The following is a 16,778-nucleotide window of genomic DNA, read 5'->3' as shown; positions in this document are numbered from 1 at the left end:
CTGAACTCAAAAATTAAACAAATAAATATATAAATAAAAAGCCCTAAGCCCTAGAGGAGGAATGTCACACCTATTAAAAACACAAACACGGATTATGTGTGATTACGGTGAAACCTAAAACCCACTCAGTAATAAAATGTAAGAGGATTAAACACGGCACCCGGCCTGGCGTCATCCCCGTTTGATCGCGGGTCGAGACCAGACTACGGGATTTACTTGAAACATTAGGTGAACTCGGTTTGTTGACATTACTCTACCCGCTGTGACACTGCACAGACGTTCATGCTAAGCAAGTTATGAAATCCTCCCGTGGACCGGGGAGCCCGGACGGCGGGAGCACCAGCGTCAGGGCTGACTGGGCAGCTTCCACGCAAAGAGATGCATCTGGGATCCGGGGGGAAGAAATGCTGCTGCGTCTAGAGTAAACGCAGCCTGTCCTCATATGACTTCCTGTCTCTGGTATCACCTTCAATTTAAAAAAATCACATTCAGTAACCGCTGCTACTCCCCTGTATTCTAACTGCAGAGCTGGTGTCAGCATGTTGATTTGAGAGACATACGCCATAATTCAGTTGTTAGAGCCGTAAGAGGATTTGTGCCAGAGTGGAGAGCAGAGTGATACTGATTCCTATGAGCAGCCCGGCGAGAGCAAACGTACAGAAAATGCCTCGCAGTCGGCCTTGGCAACCACAGTCAGATGATGGGATTCAGGTGGCGGTAAACTGATGACAGCTCGGTAACAGGGTTGGGCGTATCGATCGTAGTATAGTATCGATACCATGGTTAGCGTTGGTATTGGGTATCAGCTACTAAAAGGTGAGATGTGGACAAAGTTTGACACTGAAATCGTAGCATCGCAGCAGCGTGGCACAACTGGAACTGATGCCATTACTGAAATGTGTTGGTGGAATGCAGACCCATTTCTTTGGTGGAAAATGGATGAGCCAATTTTTCTTATTGCTTGTTTTGCACTAATGATTTTTTACCTACAACAACTGTGTGTAGTAAAAGGGGAACTGTTTAATCAACGAACTAAAGGCCAAATTACAAAGATATACAATCATTTTGACATTTCAAGTAAAAGTATCTGTATCGCTATCGATATTGGTGATATTTGCCCTGTATTTATTTGGTATTGGATCGATACCAAAATTCCTAGTATTGCCCACCCCTACTATGTGTAGTGAAAGGGGAATTGTGTAATCAAAGAACTAAAGATAAAACTACAAAGTTATACAATCAGCATGACATTTCAAGTAAAGGTATCGCTATCGATATCAGTGATATTTGCGCTGTATTTATTTGGTATTGGATCGATACCAACATTCCCAGTATTACCAACCCCTACCATGTGTAGTAAAAGGGGAATTGTGTAATCAACGAACTAAAAGCAAAATTACAAAGAAATTCAATCAGCATGACATTTCTAGTAAAAGTATCGGTATCGGCGATACCTGCCCTATTTTTACTTGGTACTGGACCGATACCAAAATCCCCAGAATTGTCCATCCCTACTGTGTGTAGCAAAGGGGGGAATTGTGTAACCAACGAGCTAAAGGCAAAATTACAAAGTTATTCAATCATCATGCCCCTCCTCGAGGCTCTGTTCTGATTACACAGATCATTTATCCCCCCAGAGCTCCACGCCGACGAGTGGCCGCAGCAGCGTCCGGGCGAGGGTGCAGAGGTGCCGGCCCCGTGTCAGGAGACGCCGGCGGCGGAGGACGACAGCGACACGGACCTCACCTACGGAGAGGTGGAGCAGAGGCTGGACATGCTGCAGCAGCACCTCAACAGGTGCGCACGGGGCAAAAGGGGGGCCAGGAAGAACTCCGGAGCAGCATGTTGGACGACCACAAACACCCCCAATTAACGAGAGATTACGCAAGTTAAAAAACCTCACATGCGATTCAGGCTGCTCCTTCGGTGCTTCCAAGTAAATGAGGAGAAAATTAATACCCAGGAGAGTGGGTTCTTTTTAATCCCGTAATTCTGCCTATAATTGGCAGAAAACTTGCAGAGCCACCCGCCGAAGCCACATTAATGCGGGAGAGGAGGCCATGTGAGCAGCTCGTGTGATCCTCTGCCACCGGTGCACCGATACAGATGAGGGGGGGGGGTGCAGACAGTCAGCGGCCGCCTATTTATAGCAGCCGGTCACGGGATGCAGACACATTACATTTGACGTCACAGCTGCGAGGGTCGGTTAGTGGATGTAGTTGCATATTTGACGCGTTTGGTAAAAATGAGTGCGCGCGGATACGGTGACGCGTTCAGGTTTCCTCGGGATTCGGCTCAACGATCTGCGGAGATGGAGGTGGATCTCCCCTCAGCTGTGATTATTTGCCCTCTGGAGTGACAAAAAAATATATCCAGCTCTACACTGGGGAGTATTTTATTTATACTGAAGGAGTGAAAAAGAGAGAAATAAAGTGTTTCACCATCTCAGACACTATCCCCTATTTCTAGGGGCTCAATGTTAATAATTGGTACCTTGTGGAGAAGGGGACTGGTTGCTTTCTCTCTATTTATCTTAAAAAGTGTTATAGACTAAACCAAAGAAAATGCTCCGCATCATCACCACTAAATTGCATCTTGATCTGGAATGAAAATCTCATGCAGCGATGCAGACTACCGACAGAAAATTAACTTTACTAGACTGGCAACCTCAGTCTTTCCGCGCCGCACGCAGTTGCAAGCTCTCCGTCTCCCCCTAGTGTTTCACATCAGCATCAACAACGACCTACAGTTGTCATTAGGGGAGATAGTCGCTCAGAGTGAACCCATCTGCGCATTCATCCGTTAATCCGTTCATTCGACGTCATCCTGCCCGGCTGAGGGCCTTTCTTCATGGTGAGGGGGTGAAATGTTTGAGAAGTGCTTAAGAACTGGAGCACGGACACAGAGACAATAGAAAATAATAATAATAATAATGATCTCTGGTGATGATCATCTTCATTTAGGCCTGGGAACAGATGTGTCGTTCGTTCCGTTGCTCATTTAAATATCTGACTGATGTGTGTGAGAGCTATTGCGCAAATCTCATCAGCTGTTGTCATCAGTATGGAAATCAGTATTGATTAGAAACACTCAGAATCTAAACAATTACCCCTCGAGACTCATTTTTCACTTTGACGAAGTGAAGCTGGGTCGTGTGTGTGTTTGTGCGTGCATCACTGGGTTTTCCACTACTCTGTTTGTTTTTTTTAACATATATATATTTTGTGATTTTCGTCCCGTCAACATCAGACTGGAGTCGCAGATGACGGCGGACATCCAGGCCATCCTGCAGCTCCTGCAGAGGCAAACGACGGCCGGGCCGCCCGCTTACAGCACCGTCACGTCCTGCCCGGAGTACCAGAGGCCGGCCATCAGGGTGCAGCCGGCGTCGGCCGCGCAGACGGAGCTCAGCCTCGGCCCCGTTCTGCCTCAGCCACAGGTAGTCCACTCCTTCTGACATCAAATGAAAACATCCTGATGAATTTTAAATCTTAAGTATTCAACATGGGGTCCGCGACCCCCTAAGTGGACCGCGGAGGTACTGCCAGGGGTCACAAAATCTTTGGTTGATTGGCCTTTTTTCATACATATTTTAAATTTCTTTCAATTTTTTTTCGTTTGTTTCATACAGTATGTCGTCTCCAGATTCCCCTAACGCTGTGTCCTCCTCAGAGCCCCAGCTCGGAGGTCGCCCCACACAAATCCAAAGAAACCTCCCCCGTCCTCCTCCGCACAGAGACTCTTCCGGATGGGAACGTGGCCGGACTGCTCGAGGGCGACGGCGAGCGGAGGCACGAGCTGAACGGCGTGGACCCGGCGGCGGAGCAGCAGCACCGACAGCCGCAGAGGTTCCCATCCGGCCGACAAGCCTCCCTGCCCGACGTCCCCAGCAGTTCAGGGATGTTGGGACTCCACAGACCAGTGTCTGACCCGGGGCTTCCAGGAAAGTAGCCCCCCCGCCCCCCATTACCTCCCCAGCCCCCAACTCCCCTTCCTTCAACCTTTTGACGATGACTGAAGGTCTTCTCTCAAGCTTGACTCAGGGTTTAAGAAAGACTGAATATGCAAAGGATAAAAAAAAACAAAAACAAAAAAACTGTAGACTTTCTTCCATTCCTTTTGAGGACACTCCCCCAAGCCCCGCCCCCTCCCCTGCGCTCCGATTTAGATGTATAAACTCCATTTATACAGAGGTATTTATACGCTATATTACTATGTAAAGTCATCATCCACTGTGTACATACTTCAAATAGAACACTGCCAGCAACACGAGGCACCTGACGTGCTTTTCTCTCTTTCTTTTTCTTTTTTTTTTATTTTATCCCCAGAAGATATGCATGATTTCGGTTCTCATGTTTTCCTTTCCCTCGTAGTCCACCGCATGTCCACCGGGCGTGATCTCAGCATGCTCACAGACTCCCGTAGCCACCAAGTCTCATTTTCTACAACTCTTCCGTCCTGCACAGGGAACACAGCTACTTGAATCCGAGGCTTTTTGTCACTCCGCGGCTTTGAAGCTCCAAAAAAAAAAAAACGAAAAAACAAAAAAATTGAGATCTGTCTGTATGTTTTTAGCGTGCCTACCGTACACCGCATTGCCACGACAGATGAGAAACCACTTCTTCTGCGAGGACATCCCATAGCACAACGACTACTTTTTCTTTTCTTTTTTCTTTTTTTTGTTTTTGTCAGTCTTTGAGAGCAATAATGATGGATGGACCAGATGCAGGAAACACCACACTGGATCTAGATTCATTACTTCTGGAGCTGAACACTCTCTGGAAAGTCACTTTATACGACCTGGACGAGGGGGAAACGAGCAACTCTTGAGTTTGTGTTGTGGTTCATTTGCTTGCAAAAGTCTCAGTTTTCAGTCAACTGTATAAAAAAAAAAGAAAAAAGAAAGAAAATGAGAAATAAAGTAGTATCTGAAAACATGTAACCACCACCACCACCACATTAAAACCCAAAGCTGCTCTTTTTCTGTGACCGGGGCATTTCATTGAAAAGACTGAGGAATACACCGATCAGGCATAACATTATGACCAGAGTCTGATGAGTCACAAACCAGTTGTGACTCATCAGAGAATGGACACGGGCCTTCTGAGGGTGACGTCACGAGTTTCAGGTCTGAAAACACTTTTCCTGTCAGTGGTTTTAATGTTGTGGCTGATCCGTGTCTAACTAACACCCAACCTGTCATTTAAAGGCCTTATGAGTCATTTTAAGCACTGATGTATAATAAACCGCAGGTCTTCAAGAGGGGGTGCAGGCTATGGTACTTGACTCACTTTTGGAGTCCGCCCCCTAGTGGTCGCTTGATAAACTGCATTTTTTTTTTGTGCAGCTTGGTCGAACATGTCAAACATCTGGACATTAATTCTCCATCCTTTGTGTCACAGAAAAAGACCACCCGAAGCCCACTAATAATTCATAACGCCCGATGTTTTGACACAAAGCAACAACCTGAGCCTCCTTTCACGGGGCCTGCTCGGCTTTTAGGTTTCGTCCTGTTGCATGCTTTAGGTCTTCCATTTACCTCCCTAAAATTCCCCCATCGCCAGCAGGAGCAGGAGCCGTCCCCAGCCCCGCTTCCCCCCGCCGCCACACATGTAAATGTACGCAGCAGTCTTAGACTGAACCGCATGATGGAAACGAAATTTTAGCGCCTCTAGTTCTCCGGCGACATAAACGCGAGCTCACGTATTGCATGAAGACTGCACTTCCGATTATTAACGAGGCCTCGACCGGCCGCGTTTTTTTAGAAACGAGGGTTAGACCTATTTTTCTAAGAAGTATTTGATTTGCCATTATTTTTCTACGCGCCTGCTGTCGTGATGCCGTGGATTATGATGATGATGATGATGATGATGAGCCTCTTAATGTAGCAAGCTGGTGGTCAACACAAGGCTGGGTGTTGCATTGATTGTACGCCATTTGACTCATTTGTCTTGATTTGATATTGCACATAGAATTTTTTTTTTCTACTTTTCCCTCTGGGCTTATTCAGCGTGTTGAAGAGAGTCCACTAAAGCAGGTCTGGTTTTTATTTGACCCCCCCTCCTCCCAACAGGACAGAACGGATCAAAGGTTTTTAGCGGGAAAGGCGTGAGAGGAGTGATGAAATCTCCCCATTTATATCCTTCTGGAAAAAAGATAATAGTGAAATATTAACAGAAATCCCTCCCTCCTTCCCTCCGTCCCTTTGATGAACTTTCTTTCTCCTCAGCACAGATGTAGAACAAGAGTCGTCTCCTGAACTTTCGTGGGGATTTGCAAACTTTTGCACAGAGATTCGAAGAAAAACAAATAAAAATAAACTCGCTGTACTGGATATAAATGTCACTTTTTAAATCTAGTGCTGTTCACAATTGTTTTTATGCATTTTTTTAAATGTTTGCCACTGTATTTTATACAATGCAACACTTAAACAGCTAATTTGAATGTTTCTGTTCTTAAACTATATTTAAAGAAATAAAGTATATTGTGTAAATAGACCGGAGACGAAATGTGCAGTTGTATAAATGAATGATAATAATAAAAAAAAAAGAAACAGGATGCGTACCGATTAAAAAGTGTTTATTGTAACAAAACATGATTTTCATATGACGTTGGGATATGAGCAGGAGGAAAATATGACGTGCATGAACATACTGTAGCTCTGTGGCAACATTTTTTATACCTCATGTTAAATATTAAGCTAATATGCATCTATAATCTACTGCAGTAAGGCCTGTTAGATGTTGTAGAAAACAATAATGAGCATCATTAAAAAACAAAACAATGCACACGGACAAAGGCTCCCCCTGTAATAAAGTTCAGTGTAAAGTAATTCTCATGTTATATATTAATACATTCAAAAGTTATAATGGCACTACAGGTGTCTCACACACGTCTCTAGTATCAGTTCATCGTGCACGCTCCCTTATTTAAAGCCCGGGCGCAGACAATACAACTGATTACATGATATGTCGTCTGCAACACTCACAAATCCTACGATCTCCTTTAGAGTAAATCGGTGTGTGCACTTGATACATGTTTACAAGACTAAAGCGTTAAGCGTTTCTAAGCGTTGGGTACTTTCTTGATGCAGCTCGTGGATAGTCACTAATATACTGGCCTCTGTCCGCCTTCCTGCGAGGCTCCGCCCCCCCCCCCACACCACGAGCTCAGCGCGTCCAGGCGGCGTCAGAGTCTGGATCACATCGTGCAGCTCTTAGACGGCCATCGTGCAGAGGATGAACTGTAAACGGAAGGCGGGCACAGACAGAGATGCGGTTTGGTAAAAAAAAAAAAATCAGCCACACGACCACGACTGGAAAAAACACGCTGCCGCAGAATGGACGTGGAATGAACACTTCGGGCTGCGGTTCGTTATATCGAGGCGACAGAATCAATCTTCAATCAGAAGAAAGGGGAGCTACGCTAAAGTAAGCTAGATTGATAGAGCTGGGTGGTATGACCAAAAACTTACATCATGGTATTTTGCAAAAATTCTGACGGGTTTCACTGTATATTACGGTATTTTTTTATGCATAATCACGTGTTCAAAACATTTTCTTTTGCACCTTAGAAACTAAAAACAAACAAAAAGTTAGCAAGAAGAAATAAATAAACAGGGACATTTATTTTTAAATATTTCTTCATGTTTAAACTGCTACGTCTGTGATGTCAATAGCAGCGCGACCAGCTACCGTAATAACTGTAGACTGCGCGCAACATTTTTTTACCTCATTCATAAAAACCTAAAACTGGGGACATTTTCGGGGGCAGCTTTTAGGACAAAAATAGGGACATTTGTGTTTCATCTGAAAATATACAGTAGGAAGAGAAATCTCAATTCTCTTGCGAGTGTATTAGCAGAAAGATAAAACCACTTAAAGGCTTTTGTTTGCTGTGGTTGGAAGAAATCAAGATGGTAAAAAAACATCCCAAGCTAACTGAGCCTGAGAGGTTTAACCTATTAAACACTTCCTGGATGTTGACTCAATTCAGCTAATTGACTCTTTGTCACAGCAGGCGTGTTTGTTTTCCACAGAATAACTACAAGTCTCCTCTGAGGAAACGAATCGTGCAGCTAAAGGCAATCTGAGCCAACATATGCTGGAAACATTTCTATCCACGCGTCAGGAACTCGCAATGAGCTCAGTATTTTCAGGTTCTACACACTAAACATGAGGTTGACTTCCCCTTCACATTCCAGGTGTTTGTCCCTGAGGCTCTTTGATTCAGGTATTAAATGTTGAAAGACTCACATCATCATATTGAAAGTTGACAGATCCCTGCTGCATGGTGTCTCTCCGCCTGAAGTTGTCTGCACCAGGAAGAGTAAACGGTCACGACAATGAAAAATTCATTTCACAACAACACCTCTTGTCACAGTGCTTCACAGACAGCACCAGAGGGGGAACCCAGGTGGAATGAAACCAAATGTTCACTGAGCATGTCGGGTTCTACCTGTGAGAGCTCGCAGCTTGACGCAGCAGGCCACGTAGTCGTCGAAGAAGATTCTGCCGCCTTTGTTGTAGCGCTTGAGGATGGCGTTCAGGGCCTGGGGGCTGACGCGGTAGCCTGGCACAGCGGGGGATAGATGAACATTAAAGCCAACGTCCTCCTCGACGGACATTAAAACACGCCTAGAGGGGCTACTACAGAGGGTCACAAAATCTTTGGTTGATTGGCCTTTTTTTATATATATTTTTTAAATTTTCCCCCACAAATTTCTTTAAATACACATTAACAGAAACAAAGAGGCAGAAAAAGAACCAGGAGCCAGAATCTGTGTGAAATATTAACACTAATTTAAGTATATGATGAAGAATGGGAAGTGACAGCACTTTATCCGTTCACTGCACTACGAAAATAGAAAGGAAGATGAGTACTTCCAATTAGCATACATTCACGCCTGTGTGGCTGCTATTAAGCCTAAATAAGAGCCATTAAACATTCTTCTAGTTGTGTTACTGGTAGTCTTTACTGGGACCCTCACCCATAGCGTTGATTGCCTGAGACATCTCGTGAGGTTCAACGGTTCCGCTCCGGTCCTGGTCGAACATCATGAAGTTCTGCTTCCAGCCGTTCAAGGCTGTGAACAGCTCCTTGAATTCACTGAAGCCCATCTTGCCAGTAAAGTCCCTCTGATTTCACTCTGGTTAAGCTTTAACACAACGCTGACACAGGAGAGGCCTCATAAAACAAGCTGATTAGGCTTCAAACATAAAGGACAACCTATGGAGGCTGGGCAGGTGGGAGCAGAAAGACAGGAAGTACAGGAAGGATACGTCGAGCATTGCGATCATGATCCTGCACGTCTCCAGGCTGAAGGCTGTGAAGACAGTAAACGGGGTTACATTGTTGGTTACATTTTTCCACTGGACACATGAGATCAATGTGTGGCACAAACACCCCGAGGCAGAAACATCTATCCTAACTGCTCAGGTCTGAGGTAGCATGTTAGCATGTTAGCTAATATTTGCTCTTGGGAGAAGCTGGAGGCGATTCAGACTAAGTCACTAAGCTGACCACATGACTACAGCAGGTAATTCACTTATTCTTAAATCCTTGTAGCCGTCAACCTGTTGTAAAGAAAGCAATGAATACTATGCGACGTCTTTTACTGGATCTGTACTTCGTGCTTGATCTTCTCAACCACAGGAAGAGGTTTACTTCCCACAATCCAACATGCCACAGTAAACACAGCTCGCCCACAACACCTTCAAAGGGGAAGTGGCTTTATGGGTAACTCGTGCATGCAATTCGTTTTCTTATAAATTGTGTCCCTTGGTATAAAGGGGCTCTTTATTATAAGGTTGTAGATTAGTTCTGACGAGAAATGTGCTAATACTGCTACTAGCTTAGCATTCTGAAGCCTAAAGCCAAGGCTGCAGCAGCAAGAGCCCCCGGTCTGTACGGTACATCATCTCACAAGTCTTTACAGGCAGGTAATTCCAATAGAACTGCGTCGATATAATGGCAGCTGGATCACAGTCAAACGTGATTATATGCCCATGCATGTTTTCAGGGAGCAGGGGGATGGGTTTGCTGTTTTTTTTTTCTAGATTTCTGCCTTCTGCACCTTTCAAAAAGCACACGCGGCACCTTGCAAAACCAGAAATACCTCACAGAACAGAATGCAACACAGCAACTTAAAATAGCTCGCAGGGAGAGGACGCGGTTCAGGCGTCGGTCGTCCTTCACGGCGACGGGCGAAGGGCGGTGAACTTACGGGAGTAGCTGCCGGTGAAGCCGGACTGAGTCAGACACCTCTGGAGCTCCTCTGCGTCCACCTCGCCGTCCTGCACAGAGCACAGGAAGCGACACGCGGGTCACGCGCTACTCTCAAACAATAAACGACATTGAGAAAAGCGTGAAGTGAGAATCATCCGTTTCCCCTAACGCAACAGTCGGAGCTGCGTGCGCAGAGTGAAAGTCCAGCTTTCAGCAGAAAGGAGAATGTTTCAGGATCTCATTTAAATTAGATTGCGTTTGTATGTAATGTACAGTTAGATTGGCCAACAGGAACCAGTTACATTGAGAAAGAAGTCAGTTTGCGCCAGATGAGATAAGGGTTAGACAGGACTAAGGCTGCATTTTTATTTGAGAAAGGAAAAATAATCTCCTCTCAGCAAAGCTTTTAACGTGCCCACACCTGCACTCTATGAGGCTCAATTATTTATTTATATTTTTATGAACACAACGTTCAAATTTGACTTCCATATTTCCAATTCATGAGAAAACTGGCTCTGCAGATGGGACGCTCACTGTGCAGCACATACAACAACTGAACGAGACCGGAGCCACGTGAAGACAAAGCTCCAGGTCCACATCACTGAAATGAAATATCAAAAAAAAAAGAAAAAGAAAAAAAGAGCGCTTATCTCGCTCGTGTTCAAGCTTGAGATGTGAAAGCGAAAGGAAGCCTGCGGTGAGAACCGTGTGTATTTATAGATTAGTCCACGCTTAAGAGCGCATCTTCGCTTGCCTGGCCCGCGATCGCCGTGAAGTAACCCCACATCGGATCGTTGGCGGCTGGCTGCTGGGCGCCGAACGCGCCTGGATAGCCTCCTCCGTAGGGGGCATACCCTCCCTGGGGTGGGGCGCCTCCCATCGGCCCACCCATTTGCCCGGGCATGGGGCCTCCCATGGGTCCTCCCATGGGTCCCCCCATGGGCCCTCCTGGCATTCCTTGGTGTGGCATCCCCTGCGCCGGCATGCCTGGCATCGGGCCCCCGTACTGAAGAAGGAAAACAGCATTTAAATGACGCCGGGGCTGATGTGTGTGAAAGCACAGATATGGCAAGACTGATCTTATATAATCTTTCTTTACACAAGTTTGACAAGGTGTGTCAGGTATGTTGGTTGACGCAAAGCAAATGTGACCAAGGCAGGACTCCCACTGGCTCAACCAAAGTCAGAAATAAAAGGAAAAGTCCTTATTTTCTAATAGTTAGGGCTCCACGCAGTCAGCACTGGAAAATCAGGCCTTAAACGTCCCTTAAGTCTTGTTTATTCAAAGTTTAATCTTTATTAAAACGTTATGAATGAACATATAAGTTATGTGTAATCAAAATAAAAAGTGCAGTCGCCCAAATATATATTAAACTATACAAATAGAGGTTTTCCAGGGGTTTTATTGAGACTTTACTTTGCAATTTGCACTAAAACACCTTTAGAAATAAGAAAACTACACGTCTGCTGGTGGTCTAACAGTGGCTCGTGCGGTTAATGTTAACCATGTTTCATCCCGGAAGACATTTCTCCAGAGTTAAAAGTCCATTTTCAATCACCCCCGCCTGACAATACAGGTAAATCACACCGGAGGTAGCGTACTGCAGTTGGAAACAGTTAGAAAAAACTAACTATTTTTCTGTGGTAAGATCTGTATCAGTGTCTGTGTCAAATTATCGGACATTCACAGTAACAAGCACACCCAAGGTTAGCATCTAGTGCTAGCGGATACGGCTACTTTGACGCCGTTAAAGACCGTTGCGTATAATTTACTCACCCCGCCGTATCCTGGATAAGCCATTTAAGGTTTAGACAAAAAGTCTTACAAGTTTCAAATCTTTAAGGCGCGTCTGACACTGGCTACGAGCTATTTTACAACTCGGCTGCAACTTCCGCTCCGACTGCTGCTACATCACATCCGAGCCGGAAGTGCGGTGATTGATGGCGCGGGAGACCAATCAGGATACAGAGCGGAGATTAAGCCCCGCCCACCTTCTTTAAAATGCTTTTTAGACTTTAAATTTACACATGTTCACCTGCAGATAATGTCCTGACACACTCAACCTTTTGCTATAAATGTAATATACACAAAGGTACATTTATCCGCTTGTTTTGGTCACGTGATCACAGCCAGACTTTCACTCTGTAACCCAGGAGGTCACTAGTAAACACTTTTTGCTGACTCCTTCTTTCTGTCTACAACTACACGGACACCAAACCCATGTCGAAATTTTTTGTTGTTTGTTTCTGGCTAAATGTGGACACGACAGATTTCTCCTCTTGAGAAAGTGACTCATGACCTCAATCGCAAAGCGGACAAGTTCAGTTTCAGAAAGCTTTATTCCTCCCCGGGGACGTAGTTTAAGCAGCGTGACCAAGACATTTTATGTTTATATTTATATGTATGAATTAAAAATAGAGTAATAGCAAAAAGAAATAAAAATAAGGTGCATGGAAAAAAAAAAGTTTTGGAGGATATGGGGACTAGAAGCTAAGATTCATTTATCTCTTCTTACATGTGCTTCTTGTTTACCTGTCCCCTGTCCTCTTTTTATTTATTTATTTGTTTATTTATTTATTTATTTATTATGTATATGTAGATATATAATGCAGCGCTCATTCCTAGTTTGGAGTGGGACTTTTTTAAGAATATAATCTCTTTCAGGTTATCAAATCAATCTTTCATTTGAAGCTATGAACATATATTTTATTTTGCAATTATTATTTTCCAGTTATCTTAGTCTTCATCTTGCATTTCTTCCATCAACCACTAGATGGTGCTGCGGAAACTTGTCTGAACTCGTGTAAACAACCAAAGTGTAATGTTTATTCCTGTCATTTGGGTTAAGGCTTGGGAACTTATTTGTGTAGTAGCACAGTTTAAACCTTTCCTGCTGCACTTTGCTCTCATTTATCAGTAGTCTACTTTTTTTCTTTCTTTCTTTTTTTTTAAAGAAAAAAAAACATAAAGCAAAGATTCTTCTGTTGAAGGCAGGCAGCTGTGAGAAAGAGAAATTTGGGTGTGAGAATCCACAGCCGTGAAAGAAAGCACGGAGCTGCACCTGCGATGCTTTTCACCCTTCAGTAAAACTTTGAAGGCAACTGTGGGTTCAAGCGAAAAGCGGGGGAAACATCTGATGCAGACAGGGAGCTGTGCAGATGTAGTGCAGAGGATGCAAACTTCTCCTTCCTTTCCGCTGAGCTCTGTGTAGCTGAGCAGAACATCTGCAGAGCGGCGCCTGTTTCACTCTCGCAGATGCAACACACACACTGAAACCTGAAGGAGTTAGTGCAAGTTGGACTGTGGGAAGTCAGAGCGTGCTGCAGGTTCATGAGGACGCACACCGCCAACTATGAAGGTAAATAGCACATATACAATGTGGATGCCATGTGGACAGTTTTAGTGTGGGATGCAGCACTGTGAAATTTCATGTTTGAAAACCCCCCGTTTTGTTTGACAAGTGGAAGAAAAAACAAGTGATAAGGGCGCAAGTTCTTTGGCTCAGAGACATGTTTCCTGGCTTTGTCTGGAGGAGGCGAGCTCGCGGGCCTGCATGGAACCGTCTTATATTTGTGTTTTACGTGTTCTTGTTTCAACACAGAAAGGTTATAGCTCAAACCCGCGGTGGTCAGAGATGAACTGATGCAACAGCCTAGAAGAACTAAAAGTCCTGCATAAATCCTGTTTCAGTAAATAGAGATGACAAGTGAAGAGTCCCCCCCGGCTAATACTGAAGCACCAGCGAATAAGAAGCTGATATAAGACTTCGCTGATGCCTGAGGTGGGAAATGAATTGTTGCAGAAACACAGAACACAGGTAGTTGTGGATTTCCCACAGTAACTCCCGAACGCGTCCGACCTCAAGCCAAGAATGCCATTACTGCGTCCAACCCTCGCGGCACATCTGCTGCTGGAGTCCAAGCCCTCGCTCCTCTGTTTATCCCCGAGAGTAAACACTGGACGCGGGAATTAGAAGAGGTGGCTGCAGCTGAAGGAGGGGTTGAAGGCGTCCCTCGCGGGATATAAACAGCGTCGTGCCCTGTGGCTTTGACAGATACTTGCACTTTAGCCTTCGAAGTCCCACTGAGTCAGTGCAGCGTGATGCACCTGATCGCTTGGAACCATTTTGAACGATGGTTGAAATTTCGTGCAGTTCATTCATGGGTTTTTCTTTATCTCATAATGATTTATTTTACCCAATATTTTACCCCAAAAAAAAAAAACACAGTGTGACAGTGTACACCTGTTTCCCTGTTCTTGAATTGTAAAATGCATTTATTTGAGAGCTTTCGGGGATGTCTCTAGTAATTTTTTTTCATATTTATATATGAAATTTCATATTTAAATACTGCACTGTTAGCTTCTCTCGCTAATATCGCAGCGTGCTCTGGGACTGAAAAGGCTCTAGGCCAATAGCGGAGAACCTGACAGAGTCACTGTGTAATATGCGGCCTCGTGATTGGCTCGGCTGCGATAGGGGCGGGGCCTACTGTGTACGGGAGGCTTAGGTTGACAGGTCTAGTGTGGCTATGTGTGAGAGAAACGGTTAAATCATGTTAATGTGCATTTAAAGAATTTGCGGGAAAATTTTCTTTTAAGAAAAAAATTTATAAAAAATGTCTAATCAACCAAAGAATTTGCGGACCCCTCTGCAGTACCTCCGCGGCCCCCGTAGGGGTCACAGACCCCCTGTTGAAGACCTACGATCTACATAATATCTTTTGAGTTTTGTGTCGCACAAACTAATGGCAGTTTGGCTCAGTCTTCGAAATACAAATGGAAAAATACTGATTCCTCAAACATATAATAGTTTCATACGTAAGAAACATCCTGCTCTTGGTGAACCTCTGTTTCCTCCGGCTTGTGTTTTTCCATCCCGCTCCTATTACATCTGACCAAAGTGACACCTATAAACGGCTTTAGTCATGTTAAGTGTCAGGTATCTGTGAAGTAACACTCTTCAAACAAGCCACGCTGCATTAGGGAAGACATCCACTGTCTATTTGTTTGCTGAGGATGTCCGGTGCGAGGGGAATCAGCGCAGAATATGATGTCTATTCCGCATAAAAGGCACAGCTTTTTATTTGTGAAGCTTTTAACGGGCTCTTAGCGTTTAGTGGGACTGTTCAGCACTCACACTATGTACAAAGAGGGAAAAACTGAGGCATCAGGGGCTAATATACTGTTTTATTTCAGTCCCAATGCCCTGAAGTGTTTTCGATACATTCGAGTCATTTCATCCAAAAAAAAAAGTAATTATTTTTTATTGCACATGCATGGTGTTGTTTTTATTATTATTATTATTGTCACACCGAGATATTTATCTGTTTTGTTTTCGGTGACATAGTTCCCACGCTGCCCTTTGGCTGCTGATAAAAACAGGAAGTGCATTAATGGCTGCACAAATACAGACGGTTTATGTTATGACATTTATGACATGGTTTTATTAGCCTTTGTACAGGTATACAGACATCATTAGTCAACCTACGGCCATGCAAAGTCATCTGAGGCGATGTGGAGGAGGAACCTTACCGTAAATAAGAACATGAACAGATTGTGACTATCTGCAGTCTTAAAGTAGTCAATCTATGTATATATATAGACTGATATATTGGACTCTTGATAAGAAACCTGAACAATAAACTGAGATTTTGGACGCACCCGTCAGCATCATTTCAGTTATCTCAGGCAGATATCGAACCTATAACCTGCAGATACTCAGATAAAATGTTGTGGACCCGTTGGAAATGACTGTAAACTGATGCTCTCCGCCCAGTTCTCCATTCAAGTCACATCATGTGCTGATACACAAAGATACAAACGTCTGTAAATAATAAGAGATAAAAGCTTTGAATTAATAGTAAATATACACATGTTATATACAGTGGGGGAAATAAGTATTTGATCCCCTGCTGAATTTGTAAGTTTGCCCACTTCCATAGAAATGATCAGACTCTGGTTTTTATGGTTGTTTACTGGTTATGGGTATCGACAGAATATCAGTTGAAAATGCATAAAAAACACACAATCTAAAAGTTATAAATTGTTATGTATTTTATTAAGGGAAATAAGTATTTGATCCCCAAGCACAACACAAGTCAGTACTTTGTAGAGAAACCTTTGTTGGCAAGCACAGCGATGAGACGTTTCTTGTAGTTGGTCACCAGGTTTGCACACAGCGCAGGAGGGATTTTGGCCCATTCATCTTTACAGACAGTCTCTAAATCCTTCAAGTTTCTTGGCTGCCTCTTGGAAACTCGGAGCTTCAGCTCCCTCCACAGGTTTTCGATCGGGTTAAGGTCTGGAGACTGACTAGGCCACTCCATGACCTTAATATGCTTCTTCTTGAGCCACTCCTTTGTTGTCCTGGCAGTATGTTTTGGGTCATTGTCATGTTGGAAAACCCACCCACGAGGCATCTTCAGTGTTCTTGCTGAGGAAAGAAGGTTTTTGTCCAAGATGTTACAGTACATGGCTGCATTCATTGGCCCCATAATGCGGTGAAGTTGCCCTGTACCCTTTGCTGAAAAACAGCCCCAAAACATAATGT

General features: G+C 44.2%; 2 protein-coding genes across 7 annotated transcripts in view; one reads left to right on the top strand and one right to left on the bottom strand.

Moving 5' to 3' along the window:
- The window catches only part of kcnh7 (potassium channel, voltage gated eag related subfamily H, member 7), a 54,303-nt gene extending 47,798 nt beyond the window's left edge, over positions 1–6,505 (top strand). For 5 of the 6 annotated variants that reach the window (XM_047576606.1, XM_047576603.1, XM_047576605.1 and 2 more), the window contains 3 exons: positions 1,638–1,797; positions 3,250–3,439; positions 3,673–6,505. In XM_047576606.1, the coding sequence (XP_047432562.1) occupies positions 1,638–1,797; positions 3,250–3,439; positions 3,673–3,951 (629 nt within the window). In that variant the 3' untranslated portion in view covers positions 3,952–6,505. Of the gene's footprint in view, positions 1–1,637; positions 1,798–3,249; positions 3,440–3,631 lie in introns of all 6 variants that reach the window. The other variant, XM_047576607.1, reaches the window with a different exon arrangement.
- Positions 6,506–6,562: 57 nt separating this feature from the next.
- Positions 6,563–12,155, bottom strand: gca (grancalcin). The gene is made up of 8 exons (XM_047576643.1): positions 12,005–12,155; positions 10,982–11,233; positions 10,226–10,295; positions 9,282–9,325; positions 8,990–9,137; positions 8,458–8,571; positions 8,256–8,314; positions 6,563–7,243 (listed from the first exon to the last, which is right to left on the bottom strand). The coding sequence occupies exons 1-8, from the start codon at positions 12,026–12,028 to the stop codon at positions 7,217–7,219; spliced, it is 738 nt and encodes a 245-aa protein (XP_047432599.1). The 5' UTR covers positions 12,029–12,155; the 3' UTR covers positions 6,563–7,216.
- Positions 12,156–16,778: the final 4,623 nt, after the last annotated feature.

This window comes from Mugil cephalus, chromosome 23, assembly GCF_022458985.1.
Source record: "Mugil cephalus isolate CIBA_MC_2020 chromosome 23, CIBA_Mcephalus_1.1, whole genome shotgun sequence".
NCBI lineage: Eukaryota > Metazoa > Chordata > Actinopteri > Mugiliformes > Mugilidae > Mugil > Mugil cephalus.
Note: the sequence above shows the minus strand (reverse complement) of the source record. Positions and strands in the feature narration are given on the sequence as shown.